This window comes from Spermophilus citellus (assembly GCF_964194105.1).
Source record: "Spermophilus citellus genome assembly, chromosome: 7".
Lineage (NCBI taxonomy): Eukaryota > Metazoa > Chordata > Mammalia > Rodentia > Sciuridae > Spermophilus > Spermophilus citellus.
In genome coordinates this window covers 161870982-161893096 of record NC_138188.1, presented here as the reverse complement: position 1 = coordinate 161893096, position 22115 = coordinate 161870982, and the positions used below count along the sequence as shown (strand labels likewise).

The window sequence follows — 22115 nt, the reverse complement described above, 5'->3', positions numbered from 1 at the left end:
GGTTAAGAATCCAAGTAGAACCTAGAGTTCCATGACAGTGGGGACCTTAGAGTCACCTTGCTGTCCTATTATTAGTCAATAGTCAAGAGAGGACCTGTGCAGGGCTTTTGGAACTCCTCTGGGACGCCCAAACTGAAGTGCAGCAGAGGATCCTTGTCTCTCTCTTCTCTGAGAGCACCCATTCTCTCTCTTGAGACTGTTCTCTTCTTTCCCCTTCAATAAATTTGTCCTGTTATTCTAAGGGACACTTAGGAAATCTTTGGGACTTGATCAATAAGAATCAGGGTTTGAAGAGGGCTCTTTGCAGCTGCCTGTATAGCAAGCCTCCAGCTTCTCCTAAAGATCAAGCTGCCTATCAAGATCCCCACAAGTTTTTCTGGAGACACAGCAGGGTGGCCTGGCTGGAGCATCTCCTTTCAGCAAGATCCAGGAGGAGGAGCTCTGCAGGGCAGCAGCCTGATCTGGGTAGGAATCAGTTTCCGTTTCCTTTCTGAGCCTGGCTCCACCTCCAACTCCACCTCCCAGGCTGGGCTGCAGAGGGACTGTCTCCCTTGGTTTTCCGGGAAGCAGGCGGGGTTTGTCAGAACCACATAAAGCCTCCCAGCTGGACACTGCCTGCACTGTAGCTGCACAGGGACAGGTGAGTGTCCAGAGAGGCCTGGGAAAGCACAGTGCCCAGGGGAGGCACTGTGGGGACTTTGCTGCATGCAGGGAACAGTGATACTGACAGGAGCTGCAGGTGAGCTCAGACCCCCTCTCATTCTAGTTCCCACCAACTAACTCCTGCTGAGGCTCTTGGGTGGAGCTTGAGAAACTGTCCCCTAAGCAGCAGTGGCTTTTCCGCTGGTGTTGGTGGGCAGGCAGAGGGATGGGGAGTGCAGGGGTCGCAGAGGGACTCAGGCTAAGGCTGAGCCCTGAGAAAGTTTCAGACCCAGGGCTGCTGGGGTGCGAGCCCACCCCAGCTGCTGACCATGGTCTCGGTGGGTTGTGTTTGCCCGCTAAGGAGGTGCAGCCAGCAAGGCCAAGTCCAGGAGATCCCTGGAAGGGCAGAGGAGCCCTCAGGGATCCTGCAGGAGGTTCCCAGGAAGGGGTGGCAGAGACTGGCTTGTGCACAATGCCCCTGCTCCAAGTCCTCCCCAGCCGTGGACTTGAACTTGGAATCCCTAGGATCCTGGGGTCTTGGGGGTACAGAAGGGTGTCAGTGGCAGACTAGGTTAGGGGTCTGACTCAGTTTGCAGAGATGCCTTGGGTGGGCCTGGAGGGGTGGAGAGTGGCAGGAGTCCTGCAGACTGATAGAGGACTCCAGGGCCTCGGAGTCCTGTCCCCCAGGAGGTTGGTGACCACGAATTGCTCAGATGGGGTACTAGGAATGAGTGGTCACATTGTAAGTCAAGGTTTTCCTGGGAAGCCATCAAGTGCTGGTAGCCACTAACTGTCAGTCCCAGAGGGTTCCAGAAGAAAAACAAAAAGGGCAAGTAGCCCTGGGAGGGCTGTTTTCAAACCTAGACAGAGCCGCCTTGGGAAGGTGGCTGGTTCTCAGTGCCTTAGGCTGTCCCTAGAACTGCTGGGCAGGGGGTCCCTTTAGGCTCCTGAGGGAGGAAGGCTCTGAATCCTCCCTGCGTTCCCTGTTAGCCTTTGGGCTCTGAGCTGAGGATGCTGCCTCACATGCATGAGCCCAGCCAGCAGGCTGGATGGCCCCTAACCTGCTGTGGGCACTGTGCCCAGCAATGCTGGAAGCTGGCACCTTGGTCTAGGAGATATGTGCAGGCTCCCACAGCCTGAAATCTGGAGTGGAGAGGCAGCAGCCTCCCACCCAACCTCACAGGACAGTAGGTGGCCACAAGGCAGGATCCTGCCCTAGAAAGGAACACAAAGAGCCCTCAGCACCTGGACAGTGGCCCCTCCCTGACCCTGAACTGTGATGACAACAGAAGTCCAGGCAAAACCCAGTCCTCTGCACAATGTGACCACACTACCCTCATGGGCCCTGCCCAGTGGGGTCTACAGTAGTGAGGGAGGAGAGCTAGGGAGGAGAGAGAGGCAGCCCAGCTCCCTTTCAGTCTCCCCCCAAACACAGGGTGCAGTACGTGCACCTCACGAGCAAACGTGGGCTGAGAGCTGTGGGTCATGACCATGAGACTCTACCAAAACCCATGGTGCTGGATTTGCTTGGTCCAGGTGCACACGGCAGCTGGAGGCCCAGAGCAGAGAGAGTAGAAACTGGTGGAATAACTGAGATTTCCTTTCTGTGAATCCACCCTGATGATCAAAATGACCCTAGAAAGGTACAAAGTGTGTGGCTTGTTGACAAAACACACAAGACTTAGCTCTCAGGAATCTCCGTAGGAAACAAACCGAGGGAGGGTGTATATACCCAATGACTGCTTTGTTTGCTCAAAGCGAGTCCGTGGTCATGGAGAGCAGGCCAGGGACCCATGATGTCACCTGATGGTGTACTAAGGCCCACTGAGGCCGTCCTGGCCCAGTAACATGGTGATCCAGGGGGCAGATGGAGAGGGTCTTCTCTGTGGAGCCAGGGACACTGTAGGAACCCAAGCTCTCAGCCCACGTTTGCTCGTGAGGTGCAGATCCTGTTTCCAAAATAGGTGGAGGGCGGTTGTTTCAAGAAGAGTTCTGTGGATGGACAGACTCCATAAGTGGCCTCTGACTCCATGACCTTCCTTATCACCCCACTCCTACCAGACAAAAGGAGCCACGCTCCCTTTCCAGAGGGCCAGGGAGACTAGATGCTGCCCTAGAGGCACACAACCCTGGGGGTGGGCAGAGGCTGTTGTTCTACAGAGGCCTGGGCTGTGTTCTTTACCAAGGGCCAGGGCTTCCACCTTCCCTGACTGGCACATCTCCTGTGAAGTTCAAGGTGGACAGGAGACAAGGAAGAAGATGAGTCCTCCTCCATCAGAAGACAATTGTGCTCATCCTGCTGCTGTGGAATCCAACCATCTCTTCCCAAATGGAGATGCTTCCACGGCAGAGAGAAATGAGGCATTGGTAAGTGGCTCTGTTCAGAGGGATGTTTATTGGGGGAATTTTGACCCAGTAACAGGAAGATGGCTGTCACAGTGGGTGTGAGTCCTTCCCATCCCCACCCTAAGACTTATAACCCAGCAGGAGGGCGTCTGGGAGGGAACCCTAAGCAGGTGCTGTAAGGAGAGGAGGCGTCGGTGGGCCTTCCCCTTTGCCTGTGACGTCAACACTGCTGCTGACACCACTGGACAACTGTTGAGTGTTGCTGAGAAATGGAGTCCAGCAGAGCAGGCGAGAGGCCAGCATTTCAAACCCGGAGTAGAAAAGACCCCAGCCCCTCCCAAGGACCTGGCTTGAGCTGCCCTGACTCCTCCCCAGGGCCTCGAGAGCGAGTCCTGTTGTGATCCCTCCTTAGAGCTGGGAAGCTGGACTGCCGAGGGAGGGGGATGTCACATCACCCGGCTGAAAGGGCCAGTGTTGGGACCAGTCTCCAGGGTGCCCAGTCCTCACCCCATGTCTGCTTCGTCCCCAAAAGCTCTCCGTTCTGCACTGTGGAGACCACGTGGCTTCCCTAGGGATGGAGTGTCCTCGTGAGACCTCCACACTGAGCCATGGTGAGACAGGGGGCAGCACAGTGCGCCCTGGGTGTGGATCCCAGCCCTGTCCCTACACCAGCCCGTCTCATCCCCCTGGTCTCCCAGAACAACATGGTGCCCAGCCACATTGAGCTAACCCACTTGGTTGCACCTGGGCCACAACAGAGCGTGCCAGGACCCAGTGGTCCTGCTCCAGGAGGGACAAGACTGACTCAGTTCATGGTGTCAGAGGTTTCAGTTCATGACAACTTACTGTGACCTTGAGATGTGGTGTCAGAGCATGGCAGGGAGCCTTGCCACACACGGTGCTCCCCTCAAAGGCTGGGAGACAGAAGAGAGAGGAAGGACTGCCCCACGTCTCCCCAGGCCGCACCTGTGAAACTGCACACTGGATCCCAGTAATTCCAAGCTGGGAACCAAGGCTTCACCACATGTGCCTCCGGGAGACAGGTCCAGATTGTAACCTCTGCTCTCCCCACCTGCCTGGGAAGCAGCTGGTCTTTTCTAGTCTGGGTGAGGGTGTACGCCTGTGAACCCCACGTCCACTTCAAGGTAAGAGTGACGCTGGTTCTCAAATGCGCCCCCGGCCACAGCATCCGCAGAGCCTGGAAGGTGCTGGAACTGCAGGTACTCGGGCCCTCTGCAGCTGAGACCTGGAGAATTAGAGACGTAGCATGGGGCCAGGATCAGCGTTGATGGCCCGGGGGTTGTCTCTGGCCCTCTGGAACCGTGTGCTCCCGGAGGCCACCTGCACAGCAGTGTTTATCACTTTTCATAATAACATGATTTTCATGAACCAGCCCAGGGGAGAGTGCAGAGCAGAATGAGGTTGCCTTGTCGGAATCCCACACTGGCCATCACATCCTGGCCAAGGCACGCAACTTCTAAAAAAACCCAAAAAAGAATAGCAGCCTAATGAATCCTCCTTAAAATAGAACAGAGTCACTGGCCTGGTTCCTGCCTGCTTCTAGATGAAGGCCAGGTGTGCTGGCGGGAGACACGCTGCCCCTCCGTCCCTGGGTCACCCACCGCCCAAGCCATGCTCATCCCGCTTCTTTTCAAAAAGAGGTTTTGGGTGGGTCTAGAATCCCACGTTCCTGGGGTTTTCTGAGTGTGTTAAGCCTGTCAGAGAAGGAGGGTTCAGCCCAGGGTTAGGGCTGTGCTCAGTAGAGTGGGAAGCCTTGGACTGAAACCCAGCACCAAATAAACCAACCCGCACCAGAAGCAGTGTCTCCCCACCTGGTTGGTGGGTGGTAGGAAGCTGCTGTCTAGCCCATCTTTGGTCCTCTGTAGAGAGTGTTTCATGTGGTGGCCACTTTTAGCATTTCCTCTTCAGCCCTGTGCTACAACAAGTTGACTCTAAGGTGCATGGATGTAGTTTGTTTTGTATTTCCTGTTTTGGGGTCTTTATGAGGGTTTTGGACCTTTGATTTATGTTTTGCATCCAATTGAGGGGTGCGTGCACGACTGCTTCAGGTATTTCCCCCTCCCCTTGGTGGGATTCCAGGGACCCTGTATTACTCCTGTCCACATTGCCATCTTTGGTGGAGCGCGACCTGCACATAACACAGTGTCCTCTTGGCCTTCTCCAGGGGTCCGAGTTCAACCTCTGCAGGCAGTACGAGGAGAAGGTGCGCCCCTGCATCGACCTCATCGACTCCCTGCGGGCCCTGGGTGTGGAGCGGGATTTGGCCCTGCCTGCCATCGCCGTCATTGGGGACCAGAGCTCGGGCAAGAGCTCTGTGCTGGAGGCTCTGTCGGGAGTGGCTCTCCCCAGGGGCAGTGGTGAGAACTCATTTCTAACTATTGTCCTCGGGCACCTGGTGGCTCCCAGAGCAGTTCTGTTTTCTCCACAGTCTGGAGGCTGCAGGTGGAAGGTGAACGTGGGTTCTCCTGAGGTCCTTCTTGTGGCATTTCCAGTGACAAAAATACTCAAGGTTAGTCCAGGAGAACTGGGCTGCACGGAATAACCACACAAGAGACAAAGGGGGCTCCTGTGATCGTTTCTCTGACCTTAAGGGTCCTCAGAAAGAGAGAGCTAGTGTGTGCTGACCCCTTTTATTGGGGAGAAGCCATTCAAGTGAGGCAAGGGGTCAGGTTTCAGGGGTTTGAGTCTCCTGGCAGCAGGTTGGACTGACATCTAGGAAGGCCACACCCAAAGGCAGAGCAAGCGAAGGGGACACACGAAGGGAGTTTCCATGGAACATTCTATCCCAAACAGGGCAAGGGGGTAATATCACAAAGGAGCAGGTGAGCGTAGCTCGATCCGTGGGATGCAGGAATGTGCGCGTATGCTTGAAAACACATTCTGCTACTTTGATGATCGGGGCAGCCATCTAGGGTCACTACAAATGTGGCCAGATCATTACAAAAGTGACTGACATGGCCTCAATAGACAGGGGAAGGAAAATGCTGGTCACATCAGCATGACAGCCCTCACACCTTCTGGGCTTGCAGCTGGCCACCTCTTTACTGTGCCCTAACCTCACGTGGCCTTTTCTCTGTGCAAATTTCCTGGGGTCTCCACCTACTTTTACAAAGATGCCAATCACACGAGTCAGGACGTTCCTGTTGTGACCCCTGATGACATCTATCAACTCTAATTGACTCTTCAGTGGTCCCATCTGCAAACACAGTCACTTCGGGGTGATTGGCTCAGCCTGTGCATTTGTGCATTTGGGGTGAAGAAGAGCTCTCTGTCTCTTGCACCGTCTGTTGCACGCATTTGTGGATTGTATGGGGTCTGCAGTTGGTGGAGAGTCTGAATGGATAGTGTCCCTGCCCAGAACATAGTGCACTTGGGTGTCTTTCCTGAGCTCATCACACCAGGTTACTGGCCAGCTGGGGGACAGTGATGGGCACTCTGTAGAGTGATGCGTTTGACTTGCATGGACAGGGGTGCCTGTGAGAGCTCAAAGGCTGAGCTCTTAGACAGCCAGGATTCAGAAAGGGCTTATAGAAGCTCCTTCTGTATGGGAATGTGGCCTGGGAGAGCAGTGAGTGGGGGGTGGCTCAGGAGCAGGCAGGGCTCTTTGCCTGTGTTTGGGAGTTTGTCACCTGAGCTGAAGGCAGTACATTGGGTTGAAACCCCGAAGTGTTCATGGGTTTAGATGAATGAGAGAAAGTCACTGGGGTGACTGTTCCAAAAGCTCATGTCTGAGGTCACCACAGACCCGATGGCCAGGTGCACGAGAGGTCACTGCAGGGTTTTGAGACCAGAGGCTTCTGCCTGGGCATCTACCCTGATGATGGCATAAACCTTGGAGATCTGTTGGTGCATGGCCCCTCCAGCCTCAAGAGCAGAGCAGAGGACTGACATTAGCGTGGTCTCCTAGGTATCGTCACCAGGTGCCCTCTTGTGCTGAGGATGAAGAAGCTGGGGCAGGAGGATGAGTGGAGGGGCAAGGTCAGTTACCTGGACATGGAGTTGGAGCTCTCAGAGGCTTCACAGGTGGAAGAGGAAATCAACAAAGGTGAGTGCCCGTGGTCTTGCCTGGACACCAGGCCCAGCTAGTGCAGAGGGTCCCCGTCTCCCCTGCCTTGGGCCTGCTCCCTCGGGAGTCCTCCCTTCACCCACCCCAGGGCTACTGCACTGCTCTGCCTCATGTTAGGGTCACCCACACGACGTGGGGACCTGGGTACTGCAGGAGCCGGGAGCTGCCTCGGCCACACAGGCCGACGTCATTATCTGCAGCCATGTCCTAGACTGTAACAGACATTCCAGAGAGATGGTGTCTACGCTCAGAAGCGCCAGGTGGCCCTCAGGAACCTTCTCCCATTCTAAATGTGTCAACACCGAGCGGGGTCCAGAGAGGAGCAGGCTCCCAACAGAACTCACCGGTTCCTGGTGCCCTAACGAGTTCCCAGCTCTGGTCTGGGTCCCCTGATGTCCTCACATTCCTCTCTGTGACTCTCCTCCCACACCCAGGGGAGGGTCACGGCATGCCATCAGGAAGGGCTCCAGGCCGGCCCAGTGGAGATGTCCCAGGTCCCTCTAGAGACAGTCCTGGGCACAGCAGGGAAAGAACCGAGGAACCTCTTGAGGAAACATGGGGTCCAATCTCCAAAGGGGAAGGTGCTCCAAACCTGCTGCCCCCAGGACCCCCGAGCCAGAGCTGCTGTGGCAGGCTCCCGAGATGGGGCACCGCCCTTCAGCTGCACCCCGTGTCCTCTCCTCTCCACAGCCCAGAACCTCATCGCCGGGACAGGGAAGGGCATCAGCGATGATCTCATCAGCCTGGAGGTCAGCTCCCCCAGCGTCCCGGATCTGACCCTCATCGACCTTCCTGGCATTACCAGGGTGGCTGTTGGCAATCAGCCCACTGACATCGGGTGCCAGGTGAGACTCCAGCCTCCATCTGCCTGTGCCCCGGATGAGGGGGCGCTGCAGAGTGCAGCCAGGAGTCCAGGTCCTGGTTGAAGGGGGCGTGTGGAGGTGAGTGGCAGTGGAGAGCCAGTGTCACGATCCCCAGTGGACGGAGACGACCGTGCAGACAGGCAGCTCCGTCCTTCCTGCCTGTGGGAGCACAGCCTGCACTTCTGTAGCCCCCACAGAGCATGGTCGGAGCTGTGAACGCTCCTTGAGCATTTCCGACATCGGCGCATCACCTCGTCCCCTTCCTTAGAGAAGAAGGGACTTTAGGCCTCAGAATGCAGGAAGGCATCATCTCTGTGTGTTCAGCCGAGTCTTGGTTGGGTCACGGTGACGTTTTCGGTTGCACACACCCTGCCATCTCTTAGAGGGCTCCTAGTGGGCAGAGAGGGTGAAGGCGCAGAGGAGGTCACATCTGGCCTCCATGGCTCTCACCCCAGGAAGGAAGACTCAGGAAGCGAGTCAGGCAGTAGGTCTGGTGTCTTGCTCTCCACTGGGACCCTCAGATCTGAGGCCTCAGGGACAGTAGGCAGCCACAGTCTCACGGACTTCCCTGACCTGGGGCTCCACAGTCCGCAGGCACCGCAGCCCTGAGTCTGGCTTGGCAGAGCCTTGGGGTTGAGTTTGCTGGTTCACTTGACCACGGGTCCTCCTTCGGGGAACCGGTTGCAGACACTGAGTGTCCACCCAGTGTGTCTCCTGCTTGTCCACCCCAGTGTGTCTCCTGCTTGTCCACCCTAGTGTGTCTCTTGCTTGTCCACCCCAGTGTGTCTCCTGCTTGTCCACACAAGCGCTGGGAAGTCACGGCCTCTTTTTCCTATAGATTAAGGAACTCATCAGGAAGTATATCCAAAAGCAGGAGACCATCAACCTGGTGGTGGTCCCCAGCAACGTGGACATCACGACCACGGAGGCGCTGAGCATGGCGAAGGAGGAGGACCCTGATGGAGACAGGACCATAGGTGAGAAGCAGGGAGCCGACGGTGGGACCACATCCCTGAGTCCAGGGGAGAGGCTGGCTGGCCAAGGGTACCTGCATGTGGCTCAGGAACCCCCCCAGGTGTAGGTTACGTGTCTACTGGGTCTGGAGGAAGGGAGCCACGTTGACCCTTATTGGCCACCTCATGGCCTCCTGACACATGTCCCTTTGGGAAGGCGCCCTGGGCTCCGAGGGCTGGGCAGGAACAGGAAGGACAAGCTCCCAGTTGAGATCTCTGGAGGGAAGCCAGGCTGGTCTGTGCATGGTGAAGGATGGACAGAACACAGCCTGTCCCTCCATGGGCCTGGGTGCAGGAGTGGGGAAGGGCCACCACTCTAGCATGGCCCTCTGTCTCCCTGAGGCCTTCCCTGCAAGTCTTTGTGGAGTGGGACTCCAGCTTGCATGTGGGTTCTGTAGGGGCCCTGGTCTGCTGTCACCTGGGCTGGGAGGAGGCCTGGGGGCTGGTTCTTCCCCTCTGCCGTGGGACACTGCACGGTCTCTGATCCCAGTCCCTGGCTGCAGGAATTCTGACGAAGCCCGACCTGGTGGACAAAGGCACCGAAGACACCGTGGTGGACGTGGTGAGGAACCTCGTGTGCCAACTGAAGAAGGGCTACATGATCGTCAAGTGCCGCGGCCAGCAGGACATCCAGTCGCGGCTGAGCCTGGCCGAGGCCCTGCAGAAGGAGAAGGCCTTCTTCGAGGACCACCCTCAGTTCAGGTTGGTCAGCTGCACTTCCCCAAGGCCAGCCCCAAGCAAGGCGGCCGTCCCTGCCAGGGAGAGTGGCTGGGCTGAAGCAGGTGTTGGCAGTGCGTGTGTGTGTGTGTGTGTGTGTGTGTGCGCACACATGGGAGTGAGTGTGCGTCAGCCTGTGTGCCCTCGGCACTGACTGCAGAGCTGTCCTGAGAGGAAAGGGACGCACAGAGCGTTGCCCCCTAATTTAAGGGAATAAGGAGGCTGCTTGCTGCAGTCATCTAAGCGTTTGGTGCTGGAACCAGAGTAGAAACATGGATAGAACAACAGAGAAAAACGGAGAGCCCAGGTCGGACACAGGTGCCTGCATGTTTGACACTGACCAACGCACAATTCACGGCAAGGAGCCAGAGAGGTCGCTGCCATTCAGGGGCATGGGGTTGTGTTGACATCTGGGGAAGCCTGAGTGGGGTCTTCCCTAACTAGCAGACCAAAACGGACATCAGCTGTAGTTAACTTAGCCATGAAAGGTGACCATGCGGGTCCCTGAGGACCTTGGCCCCGGCATCTGCAGTCGCAGGTGCAGAAGTGCCTGTGTCCAGTGAGGCCTCTTCAGAAGGCAGGACTGACTGACCCGCTGGTGGGATCTCAAGGAAGAGCCAGGTGGAGTCTCAGCCTTATGGCCTTCAGTTCCCCGGGAGGCTTCAGGGCATCCCATGGAGTGACAGGATGCCCCAGGTGCATGCAGAGTGGCAGCTACAGTGCGTTCCACAGCAGCCAGAAGGTGAGAGACGCCCAACATCCGAGGAGCTAGGAGCGCAGAAGCCGGTAGCTGTGGGCAGGAGGTGGACGCTCCCGTCCAGGCTCACAAAGGCAGGAAGCCCCCTCCTGCTGCCACATCGCTGGCCCTTGAAGACACTGTGCCAAGGGAAAGACTGTGACACCAGACTAGGCCGTGTGTCTGCACTGGACGAGGTCCCTGGAGCCAGGAAACTCACAGCCACAGGAGAGGAACTGGCCAGGCCTTGGAGGAGGTGGGAATGGGGCTTGGCGGTTAATGGAGCAACGTTCCGAGACAGGAAAGTTCTGGAGGTGGGAGGTGAGCCACAGAGTCAAAGTCTTGGTGTCTCTGAAGTGTGCACTCTAAATAGCTAAAAGTCAAACAACATGGCATGTTTCACACACGTTAGGAAAAATGGATGCTTGTGGACAGTCAGGCTTGGTGAGGGTCTCCAGCCCCTGCCGCCTGCCACCCTCAGGGACTACAAATGTCAGAGACCTGCAGTACCTCACCCTGTGGGCCCAAGTTTGGCATTACAAGGAGACTCTGTGGCCTCCCCCTCCACGTGAACATGGTTGCAGTTCTCATCCCGGGGCAGCTGTGTCTCTCGGCTCCCCAGTTGTCACGTGTGTATGTAAATAGGCACCATGTTTGTGTGCAGTCCTGTCCCCACAGGTGCTGTGTAGTCACGCCTGTTACACACGAAAGGGTGTGTGTATGCTACGGAAGCGTGTCTGAGGTGAGCATGTGTATGTTTTGGAGACCAAATCTGTAGACACATTTATTTGATGAGCTGGAAGGGACAGTTCCAGCCCCTGTGGACATACCCGAGCTGCCCACAGGCAACCATGGTTGGGTCTGATCCAGCTCTGAGCATTGCTTGGGTACCAGCTGTATGCCCTTGTGTTCGGTTGGAAGCGCCTGAGTCTGTCCCGGCCTGCACATGCAGACTCTGATGTGCTGTCCACGTGACCACGGGTGTCCCTCTTGCTCTCTCCCAGGGCTCTGCTGGACGAAGGAAAGGCCACGATTCCCTGCCTGGCGGAGAGACTGACCACTGAGCTCATTGCACACATCTGTGTAAGCAGACCCCATGTCCTCTCTGAGGGGTCCCTGGCACCCAGCCGTCCACAGTGCTGGGCAGGTCCTGTACCCAGACCTCTCAAGGCTTCTCGGCACACATCGTGCTGTCTTTGCCGTTGGTGACTCCAGCACGAGAAGCCTTGGTGGGGGACTCTGCTGCCTCACACAGCAGATGTGGGTGGCACCCTGGCTGTGAGTCCGTCTGTCCTGGGGTGTGATTGTGGGTATCCTTAGGAGCTGGGTTCCCAGTGGGTCTCCAGGGAGAAGAGTGTTGGCTGCTGTCGGACCTGGCAGAGTGTCCCGCTCACACCCTGTAATTCTCAGCAGATGGGGGCCCTCAGCCAGTGTGGACTGGGGCAGCAGCCCTGTTGGAGAGCTGCCTCCCGTGTGGGCACAGATTCTCAGTAGAGATCTTGCCATGCTGCCCAGCACCAGCGTTCAAGGTCTTTCCCAAAGTCCCAGGGTGCAGGTGGAGAGCAGGGTGATGTCTGGTGGACCTGGTCATGAGGGTGGCGCTCTCTGGGCCAGCGTCATGCAGAAAGAGCTCATCCCTGAGCTGACTGCCCACTTAGAGCTGCCTGGGACTTATCTTTGCCCCTGCACCGGGTCACACTCCTAAACCCAAGCTCATTTTTCTTAGCGAGGTCACCGCCCGGGAGGCCCAAGGTGAGTCTGAGGCCCATCAGCTGGCTTTGGACTCTGAGTCTTCCTCCTCACATTGCCAGTCATGGGCGCATGTGAGGGAGGCTGCTGAGGGCCTGGCTGCACCCTCCAAGCTGCAGGGGCGGGGACCTGGGGGCAGCAGGTCACCTTGTATTTTATTGTATTTATTTTTCATTTTTAAATAGGACATTTGCATTTATTTCTGATTTTGCTTCAGACGTGAGGTGATTTCTTTACATATGAAGTATAGCAAGTATATATAAAACAGTTAATAGACACTTATATACCAACTTGGTAGATTTTTTGGCATTTGCTTCAGATTCCCCTCCTTTTTTAACCAGTCCATTGTTTTATGTGTTGTTTTTACAATATATATATATGAGGATGGAGTGCATTTTGATATATTTTACATACGTGAAGTATAACTTCCCATTCCTGTGGTTGTAATGATGTGGAATTGCACTGGTCATGTATTTATGTATATGAATGTAGTAAATTATGTCCGATTGTCTCTAAAGTAGTCCCTATTCTCACCTTCTGTTTCTTCCCTTGATTCGCTTTTGTTTAAATCAATGAACTTCTCTTTCCCCCTCCCTCCTCATTTATTGGGTGTTAGCATCCACATATCAGAATGTTTGGCCTCTGTTTTGTTTTGCTATTTTTTGGATTGCCTTATTTTACTTAGTAGGATAATCTCCAGTTCCATTTCGTTAGTGGTCAATGCCCTGATTGACTCTTCGCTATGGCTGAGTAATGTTCCACTGTGTACATACACCACATTTTCTTTATCCATTCATCTGTTGAAGGGCACCTGGGTTGATTCATAGTTTGGCTATTGTGAATTGAGCTGCTCCAAACATTGATGTGGCTGTGTCCCTGTAGTACGCTGATTTTAAGGCCCTTGGGTATATAAAGCGGGTAGTGGGATAACTTCAGCCACCTGTTAGGAACAGAAGTCCCTGCTAGCTTCTCCCTGCTGAGAACAACATCTAAATGTTGAGGACTCTCAAGTTGTTCCAACTGCAGACAGTGGATCTGTCTGCACCCCTGCACCACCAGAGCTCGTGGAACATGATGCAGAAGCAGTGGCACCTCGGTGGCTCCTAGGTGGCCAGGAATCACGTTCAGTGGGCATCTCTGTGCGGCTCCTGGGCTTGTGTGCAGGAGCAGGCTGTGGGCAGCCCTGGTGGAAGGGGATGCCCAGAGTGTCTCTCTGCACAGGAAAGTCTTTAGAGGACATCAGGATGTCACATGTGCCTTGCAGCTACTCTGGTGAGCAGGCCTGTGGCCTCGTTTTTATTCCCAGTCCATATTGTATATCCCATCGTTTTCCCAGAAATCCCTGCCACTGCTGGAAAATGAAATAAAGGAAAATATCCAGAAAGTAACCGAGGAGTTGAAAAACTTTGGCGTGGGCGTCCCAGAGGAGGAGAGCGAGAAAACCTTCTTCCTGATAGAAGTGAGTGTTGCCCGGGGCCTCGTGGGGCAGATTCCACCTGGTGTCCACACAGGGACGCTGAGCCTCCTCTGCTTCTGTCCTCACTCCCATGAGGCTATCCACGGCCCTGTGCCCACTTGGTCCTAACAGGGACAGGGTTGAGGCAGTGGCAGGGAGTGGAGGGTGTGTGCAGGCTGGGTAGCAGGGAGGGGGTCTCAGTCCTCTCCTCCACTGAAGGTGACAAGGGAAGGGTGGGACTTCCTGGTACCTGAAATACCTCACCCCCTTTAATCCAGAGTCGCCCAGGAGGGGGAAGGCTCATCCAAGCCCAGCACCAACAGGCCTGCAAGCAGCCTGGCGTCTGTTATTTGAAGATCTGCTCACACTGATGTTGTCCTTATTTGCAGAAAATCAATGAGTTCAATCAGGACATCAATGCTATAGTACAAGCCGAGGAAGTTGTAGGGCCGGAAGAAATGCGGCTGTTTACCAGGATGCGAAAGGAGTTCCACAAATGGAGTAATGACATCGAAGAGAACTTCCAAAAAGGTGAGTGTGCTGGGTGTGTAAAAGCAGTGGAAACCCGCGGCTCACTGTTCTGGGTGTGTGAATGCCAAGATCCAGGCGCCAGCTGATTGGGTGTCTGGTCTCAAGATGGCGCTGTCTAGTTGTGTCCTCAGAGGGAAGCAGGGGCCAAGCTCCCCTGACCCTGTTTCTAAGCGCAGGCATCCAGATGTTGGGGTGGAGCCCTCAGGACCTGAAGTCCCACTTTTAATGCCACCACATTGGAGAACTTCAGCATGAACTTGGGGACACGTTTGGCCATGTCAGTGAGTCAAGGCCTGGTCATAGCAGGAGCCTTGGGCTGAGTCTGGGGGCAGGTTCCAGTGGTGGGGATGCTGGAGAGGCAGCTAGGAGACAGCAGCCCACCTGCTGGGCTCCATGCTGCGGGCCGAGGCCATGAGCCTTCATGACTGATGTCCAAGGTTACCATAGAAGAGGGGGAGATCTATTGGCCCCAACACTTCTTAGCCTCTAGAAGAGATGCTGCTCCCCAACAGTGAGTGGAGGGACATGGTGCATCTGGTGTCCTAGAACCCCACGAGGGTACTGCTGGCACAAGCCTGGCCTCCTGTGGCAGCAGAGAATGAAGATAAACAGCCCACTGGACACCACCAGGAATCCGGGGAGGGAGAGGGCAGTTCTAGAACGATCTATCCAGATTTCAAGAGGCTGAAGGAAGTCATAGATGAGTTGATCAGGGTGTAGCAGCCAAGCACAATTCCAAGTGACCTGCTGTCCCTCGAGGACCTTGATGTGGGTCCACTCTTCACCTCCACCTTCCAGAGCTTCAGAGCAACAGATTTCCTTGGCTTTGAGTCTCAAGCTGGGAAAGTGGTGCTCCTCTCTGGGTAGGCCACCTGTGGAGTCCACGGGCCGACGGCGTGGAGGGGTGGGGACTTGGGGCAGTGCTCTTTGGAGAAGCCCGTGGAAGGCTCATTAGGGGACAGCGACTTACCTCCTCACTGTGTCCTCTGTTCCTACACTGCTCAGCCCTGCCATTCCAGGGAGCAGAGGCTGTCCACTGCTGTGGGTGCATCGGGGTTAGGGAGGGACACCTGCCCATTTCCAACAGGGAATCCTTTGCAATCTCACGGGGGTGAAACGCAGTGCGTGGAGTGTAGAAGACAGAGCTCTTGAGACTCCATAGTAACACCCGAATAACCCAGTGAGAAAATGGGAAGAGACCCGACTTCAGGAAGAACACCCAGAAATGCCCAGGCACCTGAAAACCACAGGGTGACCGCTTCACAGCCAGGGACGGACACGACCCTCATGAGCTGCTGGTGGAGAGGGAGGTGGCACAGCTGCTTTGGATGATGGCCAGCAGCTCCACCCCTAGGTCCACACTCCAGGGCCCTGAGACCCATGTCCACACAGGAACTGCAGAACAGGGGTCCCCACAGCAGCCCAGGTGTCCTCACATGGTGGCCTTGGTCCATGTCCTGGTCTCGTCTATGGTGCTCACAGGAGCACCCCTATTTAAAACCATTGCGTCTTACAGACCCTGCCCACAGCACGGTCGCACTATGAGGCCTTAGGTGGTGGGACCCCCACCTGCATTTCCAGGAATTTCCCCAAACCACACAAAACTGTGCGATGTGAAATTCTCAGTCCCGGGCCCAACGCGTGACCCATTCTGAACATGGCTGGACCTTGGACACACCCTGTAGGTGCAGGAGGCAGTCCCAACAGGCCACATGCACCTGTGTCAACACCTATGATGTGTCCACAGTGGGCAGAGCTGTCGGTCAGCCAGCAGAGTGGTGGTCGCAGGGACTGGAGAGAGGGACCAACTGGCAGGGACAGTGACAGCCTGTGGCGTCTTCCAGGGGAGGACTTCTCAGCCTCTAGAAGACATAGTGGTGGGGTCCCAGATCAGTGAGACACGCCGAGAACCATAGGACTGTCCACTTGGCAGAGTGAGTGGTACTGCCTGAGAACTGATCTCAAAAACAATTTCCTGCCAGGAAAATCCCTGAGCAAACAGCCCCCAGAGTCCATCCTTCCAGGTGGGAAGCTGAGCCCCTCTGAGGCTGCATCCTGAGCGTCCCCATGGTCAGGCACCTTGGGCAAACAGTGTGAAGAGAAGCTGAGCATTCTGCATAGTGGACAGTGTCACTGAGCCTCCGTACAGCACCTGAGGTGCCTGTGCCCTCTTGTCCCCTGTATGACGGACACATCCTCTGTCACCACAGCCCAAGAGCACCTGGTGGGCAGGTGGCTGCAGCTGATGTCAGGGTCGTTGCTGCCCCCAGAGGCCCTGTGGTCCTGGTTGGGGAGGAGATGTGTCGTCCTCTCTCTCTGGCAGAAGTGGGGCAGGGTGACACAATGACACAGGCCAGTGCTTTGTCCAGTGGACCTTCCCTGAGACCCTGCGCCTGCTGTTCCTCTGTGTGACCCCTGGGGGGGCCTAGGGACACCACAATGGCCATCTCCTTACTACAGACCAGAGGGTCATCCATTCCAAAATCGAGGTTCCTGGGAATTCGCTTCTCCCACTGAGGTCTTCAGAAGACCAGGAAGGGGGTGTCGCCCACCCGCGGGGGGCTTACCCACAGCCCCTTTCCTCCTGTAGGGCATGGAGTTCTGCGTAAAGAGATCAGGAAGTTTGAAAACCAGTACCGTGGCCGGGAGCTGCCAGGCTTTGTGAATTACAGGACGTTTGAGACGATCATAAAGGAGCAGCTCAGATCCCTGGAGGAGCCGGCCGTGGACATGCTGCACACGGTGACGGGTGAGCACCATGCCACTTTCTGGCCTTCACTTCTCAGGCAGGGAGGGGGATCGGAGCCGGGCTCAGGTTCACAGCCATTCCCGGGGTTTTCTCCCAGCAGCCCTCTCTGCCCCCCAGACCCCAGCCTGCTGTTGGGCTCCATTCTGACACTGCCACCCCACTGGCTAAGGGCACGGTCCCCCAAACTGTCCCCAAGAGTATGCGCCCATCAGGAGCACATCCCTGCCTGTCCCTCAGGCCCTGCCCCGTCCTCAGGTTGGGGCGTCCCAGGTGATTCCAGGAACAGGCTGCCTGGCCCCTGCTGTGCGTGGGGCGGGTGTTGAGGACCCCGGGCTTGTGCCATGGCGGGTGGCGTGGGCCTCAGCTCAGACGCTCAGAGGTGTTCTGGAGGCCTCCCCACCAGGGTCTGGTGATGACTGGAGCCCCAGCCCCACTTCCCTCCCCGGAGGGTGGGGTGGGGTGGACATTGCAGCTTCTACAGCTGGCTTGTCCTCCTGGTGACCAGCCTCATCCTGCATCTGTCCGTGCCCACAGAAATGTTTAGTGGGGCGAGAGACGCTCCTATCAGGCAGGAGGTCCCCAGGCTCCCAACAGGCATGTCAGGGCTGGAGGCCTGGCTGGGGTTCCCTCTGCTACCCTCCCCTTGCCCCACGGCCCTGAGCACAGCCCGTCCAACGCTCTGTGTGTTGGCTCCTCTGAGAAGCGGGGTTGGGGGAATGGCCATGCACCCAGTGAGGGCCTGGCACTGCCTCGAGGGGCGAGTGGGTGCGGTGGCATTGCTGTGGTCAGGGAACCAGGTTAGAGCCCTGAGGGCAGACCGACTTTGTCCTCTCTCACCCCTTCCTGAAACCATCTCCCCGAGGTTTGGAGAAGGCCTGATGTGTCCCCTCCTCCCTCCCCGCACACCCTGCCTCTTCATGAAGAGTGGTCAGGAGGTGGCCAGGGGCCAGCTGGTGGGCAGCCTCCCCGAGCTCAGCAGGGTGAGTCCCAGGAACCTGGCCTGCTGGGTGGCGTCCCCACCAGCACCCTCGTCCCTGCAGAGCTCCGGCCTATGGTGACCCTGTGGTCCTTGCAGCAGGCGCCGCAGTTACCCAAGAGAAGTGCAGTCAGTCAGCATCTCGGGAGCTACTTGGGTTTCACAAAGCTGTGGTTTGGGGTCAGCTCAGACTATTCAAGGGTGACGATCTGGTGCTCTGGGATCAAGGACGATCCCGGGAATAGGAAGAACGGGAATGTGTGCTCCTAACACGAGAGCGATGGCGGGAATTTCTATGTAGTGAGAATCGGCTCTTGCATTTCGCTTCAAATGAATATCGTGGTCCTGCAGATTCTCTGGACAGCCTTCAGGCTGATGTGACAGTTTTATCATTAAGGATGACTAGAATCCTGGTCCCCACAAGCCACATTCTTTGAAACTGAGCTCAACGAGTGTTCTGTGGAGTGGCGGCCAGGGCTACTGAGCGAGGTACCCCTCCAAGGACCTGAGGGCCCACTTCTGCAGGTGCAGGGGGGGGGGAGCAGGCCTGGCCCCTGGCCTGTCCTGTGTCTTGGGCTCTGTGCAGGCTGCATGGGCCACCAGGGCCGCCACCACTGTGGAACCTCTTTTTCTCTTTGGTCAGATATGGTGCGAGTCGCCTTCACAAATGCTTCAGAAAAGAACTTTGCTGAATTTTTTAACCTCCACAAAACTGCCAAGGTGAGAAGAAGCCATGGTTTTCAAAGGCTGACCCCAGGCTGGCGGGGGACCCTACCTGTTTCCTCAGGCCGTTCCCGGCCTCTCGTTGGCTCTTGGAGAAGCAGATTTTCCATCGGGCGGGTGGATCCTCTGATGAGGCCACCAGATCAGGTTGGAGCCAGAGGAGGGCTGGGGAGGGAGAGAGCAGGCAGAATCGCAGCCTGTGACTCTCAGGAGAGAGGCCGCTTTGGTCAGGTTGGAGGTCACCAGGTGGGCGTGACCCCAGCTGTGGCCCTCAGTGAGAAGCTGAATACAGAAATAGCATCTGTGGAGAGTGCGCAGAGAGCCAGGAGTGAAGGAGACCCTGTGCCCAAAGGATAGGCGTGGCCCAGAGCCCAGCAGGGCCACCTGGGGAGAGGGCTGCTCAGTGGGCCCAGGACCCCAGGGCTCTGACCTCAGCTGGGGTCAGGCCTGCATGAGCAGGGGGTGGCCCAGGCTGCCCCAGGCAGTGCCATCCTCACCTTGGTGACCCAGGCTGTGGGGATGCTGATGACCTACTACTGCCCGGGTGACTTGGTAGAGGGAGGTTGAGCTGTGTCTCTCTCCCCGCAGTCCAAGATTGAGGACATCAGGCTGGAACAGGAGCAAGGAGCGGAGAGGTGGATCCGGGTTCACTTTCAGATGGAGCAGATCGTGTACTGCCAGGACCAGGTCTACCGGGGCGCGTTGCAAAGCATCAGGGAGAAGGAGACCAAGAGGGTGATGTGGAGTCAGCATGTCTCTACAGAGGAGTCGTCCATGGCTGAGATCTTCCAGCACCTCGATGCCTATCACAAGGTGCGTGTGCAGGGTCTCCATCCTAGGGGTTTCCCTGCTACCTGAGAACCTCTCTGTCTATGGCACGGTGGCTGTGAGGTGACCATCAGCCAGCTCCACCTCTCAGCCCTGGGTGAGCCTCCCTGGGGGCAGCTCCACCTCAGGTAGACAGAAGTGGTTGTGGCTTAGAGCCCTTGGTAATCTGGCTTCCACTGGCTGTGTGGCTCTGGCCAAGCTGCTTACCCTCTCTGAGACTTGGATTCTTCTCTGTGCAGTGCTGTCTCATGGAGAATGTTCCGTGAGAGGCGTGTGGGTGAGTCCCCCAGCACAGGGTTGGGATGGCTTGGCAGCTGCACAGGGACCCATGTCCTGGAAACGCCTGCTTGGCCTGGCACTGCCTTTGCTCCCCACGTGAAGTCACAGGTGCAGCTCAGGCAGAGCTTCTGGGGCCTGAGTATCTGCAGAGTGAGGTGCTGGCCCTCCTGGTTTCCAGACCCAGCCCTCTCCACTCTGGGCTGCGGTGGGCAGAGTGTCTCCGTGTGCACCTTGTACAGCCCGCAGCTCTGCCTGGATGGCCTGTGCCTGGGGGGCCCAGGGGCACTGTGGCTCGTGGCCTGGCGCAGCGCATGGGTCCGGATGGAGAGTACCCACGGAGCGCAGGGCTGGCGGACAGGGCCCAGCCCCAGTCCCTGCAGACCCAGGGCTGCAGACCCAGAGTGAGCCGATCAGGGGGGGCAGGAGTGCAGAGCCCATCCATCCCGCAGCCCCTGGCACCTGTGTGCTCAGGCTGCCCCAGTGGGGCACAGGGAATTTTGGGAGTGGGTGAGGTGTGACAGAGCAGAACGGCTGACCACCCTGTGGGAGCCTGCAGCCTGCCCAAGGAGCAGCCCTTCTCTAGGGTCTTGTGGCTGCTCCCAGGTGACTCCGTGCGCTGCAGAGCTGTGCTGAACCTGCATGTTCTTCTGCACAAGGGCTCACAGGCTGCCCACGGCCCTGCACCTGGCCCCTCGCACTACTCCCTGGAGTGGGTCCACTCAGTTGCCAATAGCAACCTGGCTCCCCCAGTGACTGCCCAGTGTCCCACATTAGGGTGCAGCACAGGAGTCCGTCACCTCTTGACAGCACCATCTCTTTGCAGCCTCTGCTACCACAGGGATGTTGCAGAGGTGACCCTGTCCACAGCCCAGGCCTGTGGAAGCCTGCAGTGCCCGAGCCAGGTTCTGCAGGCAGACAGGACCAGAGGGATATGTCTAAGAAGTCAAAAATTGGCCAATGACTGTGGCCAGTGACTGTGGAGCTGGAAACTGGGGCCAAGTGAGCCGAGCCCGCGGCTGGGGTTTCCTCTTGCCCTGAAGGCCTTTCCCTGACTGGACAAGGCCCACCCACAATATAGAGTCATCTTCTTACTTAGAGCCAGCTGACTCTTGCATGCCCAGGTCCCAGCATGTCCCCGAAGGGCCCCTTTGCCCGCAGCCGTCCCCTCCTGCACAGCAGCTGGGGCTCCCACCCGCTCACCCCAGGCGCCCCATGCTCTGCTCCCTCTCAGCCTCCCCTGCAGCAGCCACTGGGTGCTCCTCGCCTGCCTGGCGTCTTCTTCGCTGGCATCTGACCACACGCTTCATCTCCTGGGCCATCCCAGAGGGTCCTGCCATGCACCCTGCCTCCCAGGGAGGGAGACTGAGCCCCAGAGAGGTCGCAGGACTTGCCAAGCTCCAGCACCTGCCGATTTCCTGAGGTCGGCCTGTGCAGAGGAGCTGTCAGGGATGTGGAGACGTGGTTTTGTGCCAAGTGTGTTGCTGCCTGGTTAGGAATGTCTGCCTCTTCCACGAGGACGAGCCGATGGTCAGGGAGGCTGGGAACACTCGCTCCAGCTCGGTCTTGGACACCTGTGGGGTGGTTCTCTGTCCCGTGCAGGGCTCCCCCCGTCCCCAGCACAGAAGCCTCTGTCGGCACTGAGCCCAGGCGAGGGCCTGCACCCCCAGTCTGGGTCCGTCCAGGGTTCCTGTGGGGAGGTCAGCGTGCCCTGCTGGCCTGGCCCTCGCCTCCTGTGACCTGTCCCTTCCTCCCAGGAGGCTCACAACCGCATCTCCAGCCTCGTGCCCTTGATCATCCAGTTCTTCGTCCTGAAGACGTTCGGCCAGAAGCTGCAGACGGCCATGCTCCTGCTCCTGCAGGACAAGGACGCCTGTGGCTGGCTGCTGAAGGAGCGCAGCGATACCAGCGACAAGAGGAAGTTCCTGAAGGAGCGGCTCTCGCGCCTGACCCAGGCTCGGCACCGGCTGGCCAAGTTCCCTGGCTAAGGCTGTGTGCACCAGGTCCACAGCACAGGGAGGCGGCCCTGGCCTTTCCTGGTGGCTCTGTGACGACTGTCCTCCAGCAGAGAGGGAGCATGAGCCCGGCTGCCCAGGCAGGGGCTCTGCTGGCCCCTGGATGGGGGTTGGGGCTCTGGGAGCCTGTGATTCCCAGTGGTCAGAGGAGAGCCCCCTGAGCTCGGCCAGAGGGCTCAGCGCCCTGCCAGTTTCCTTCCTGATTTGTCATGTCCTGTCAGGAGCCATGTCTTGCTGTGGATGGGAGGGCTCGTGGTGGGTGTCCACCTGTCCCTAATAAACCCTGCTGCCCGCACTTCTCTGACAGGCTTTGTACCTGGGGATCCCTGAGTATGGCAGGAGGAGGGGCCTTGTGCCCGACCTGCCCTGAAGCTGCCCTCCCCAGGGTCTGGGAGGACAGAGGACAGC

General features: G+C 57.4%; 1 protein-coding gene across 1 annotated transcript; it reads left to right on the top strand.

Annotated features, from left to right (window-relative positions):
• Positions 1-633: 633 nt before the first annotated feature.
• Positions 634-22000, top strand: LOC308653713 (interferon-induced GTP-binding protein Mx1-like). The gene is made up of 14 exons (XM_081302384.1): positions 634-739; positions 2873-3009; positions 5174-5366; positions 6917-7054; positions 7766-7920; positions 8777-8915; positions 9455-9653; positions 11409-11487; positions 13490-13612; positions 13999-14140; positions 16731-16889; positions 18509-18585; positions 19177-19401; positions 21450-22000. Exons 1-14 carry the CDS (start codon positions 706-708, stop codon positions 21678-21680), a joined length of 2031 nt encoding a protein of 676 aa, XP_081158510.1. The 5' UTR covers positions 634-705; the 3' UTR covers positions 21681-22000.
• The last annotated feature ends 115 nt before the right edge of the window (positions 22001-22115 follow it).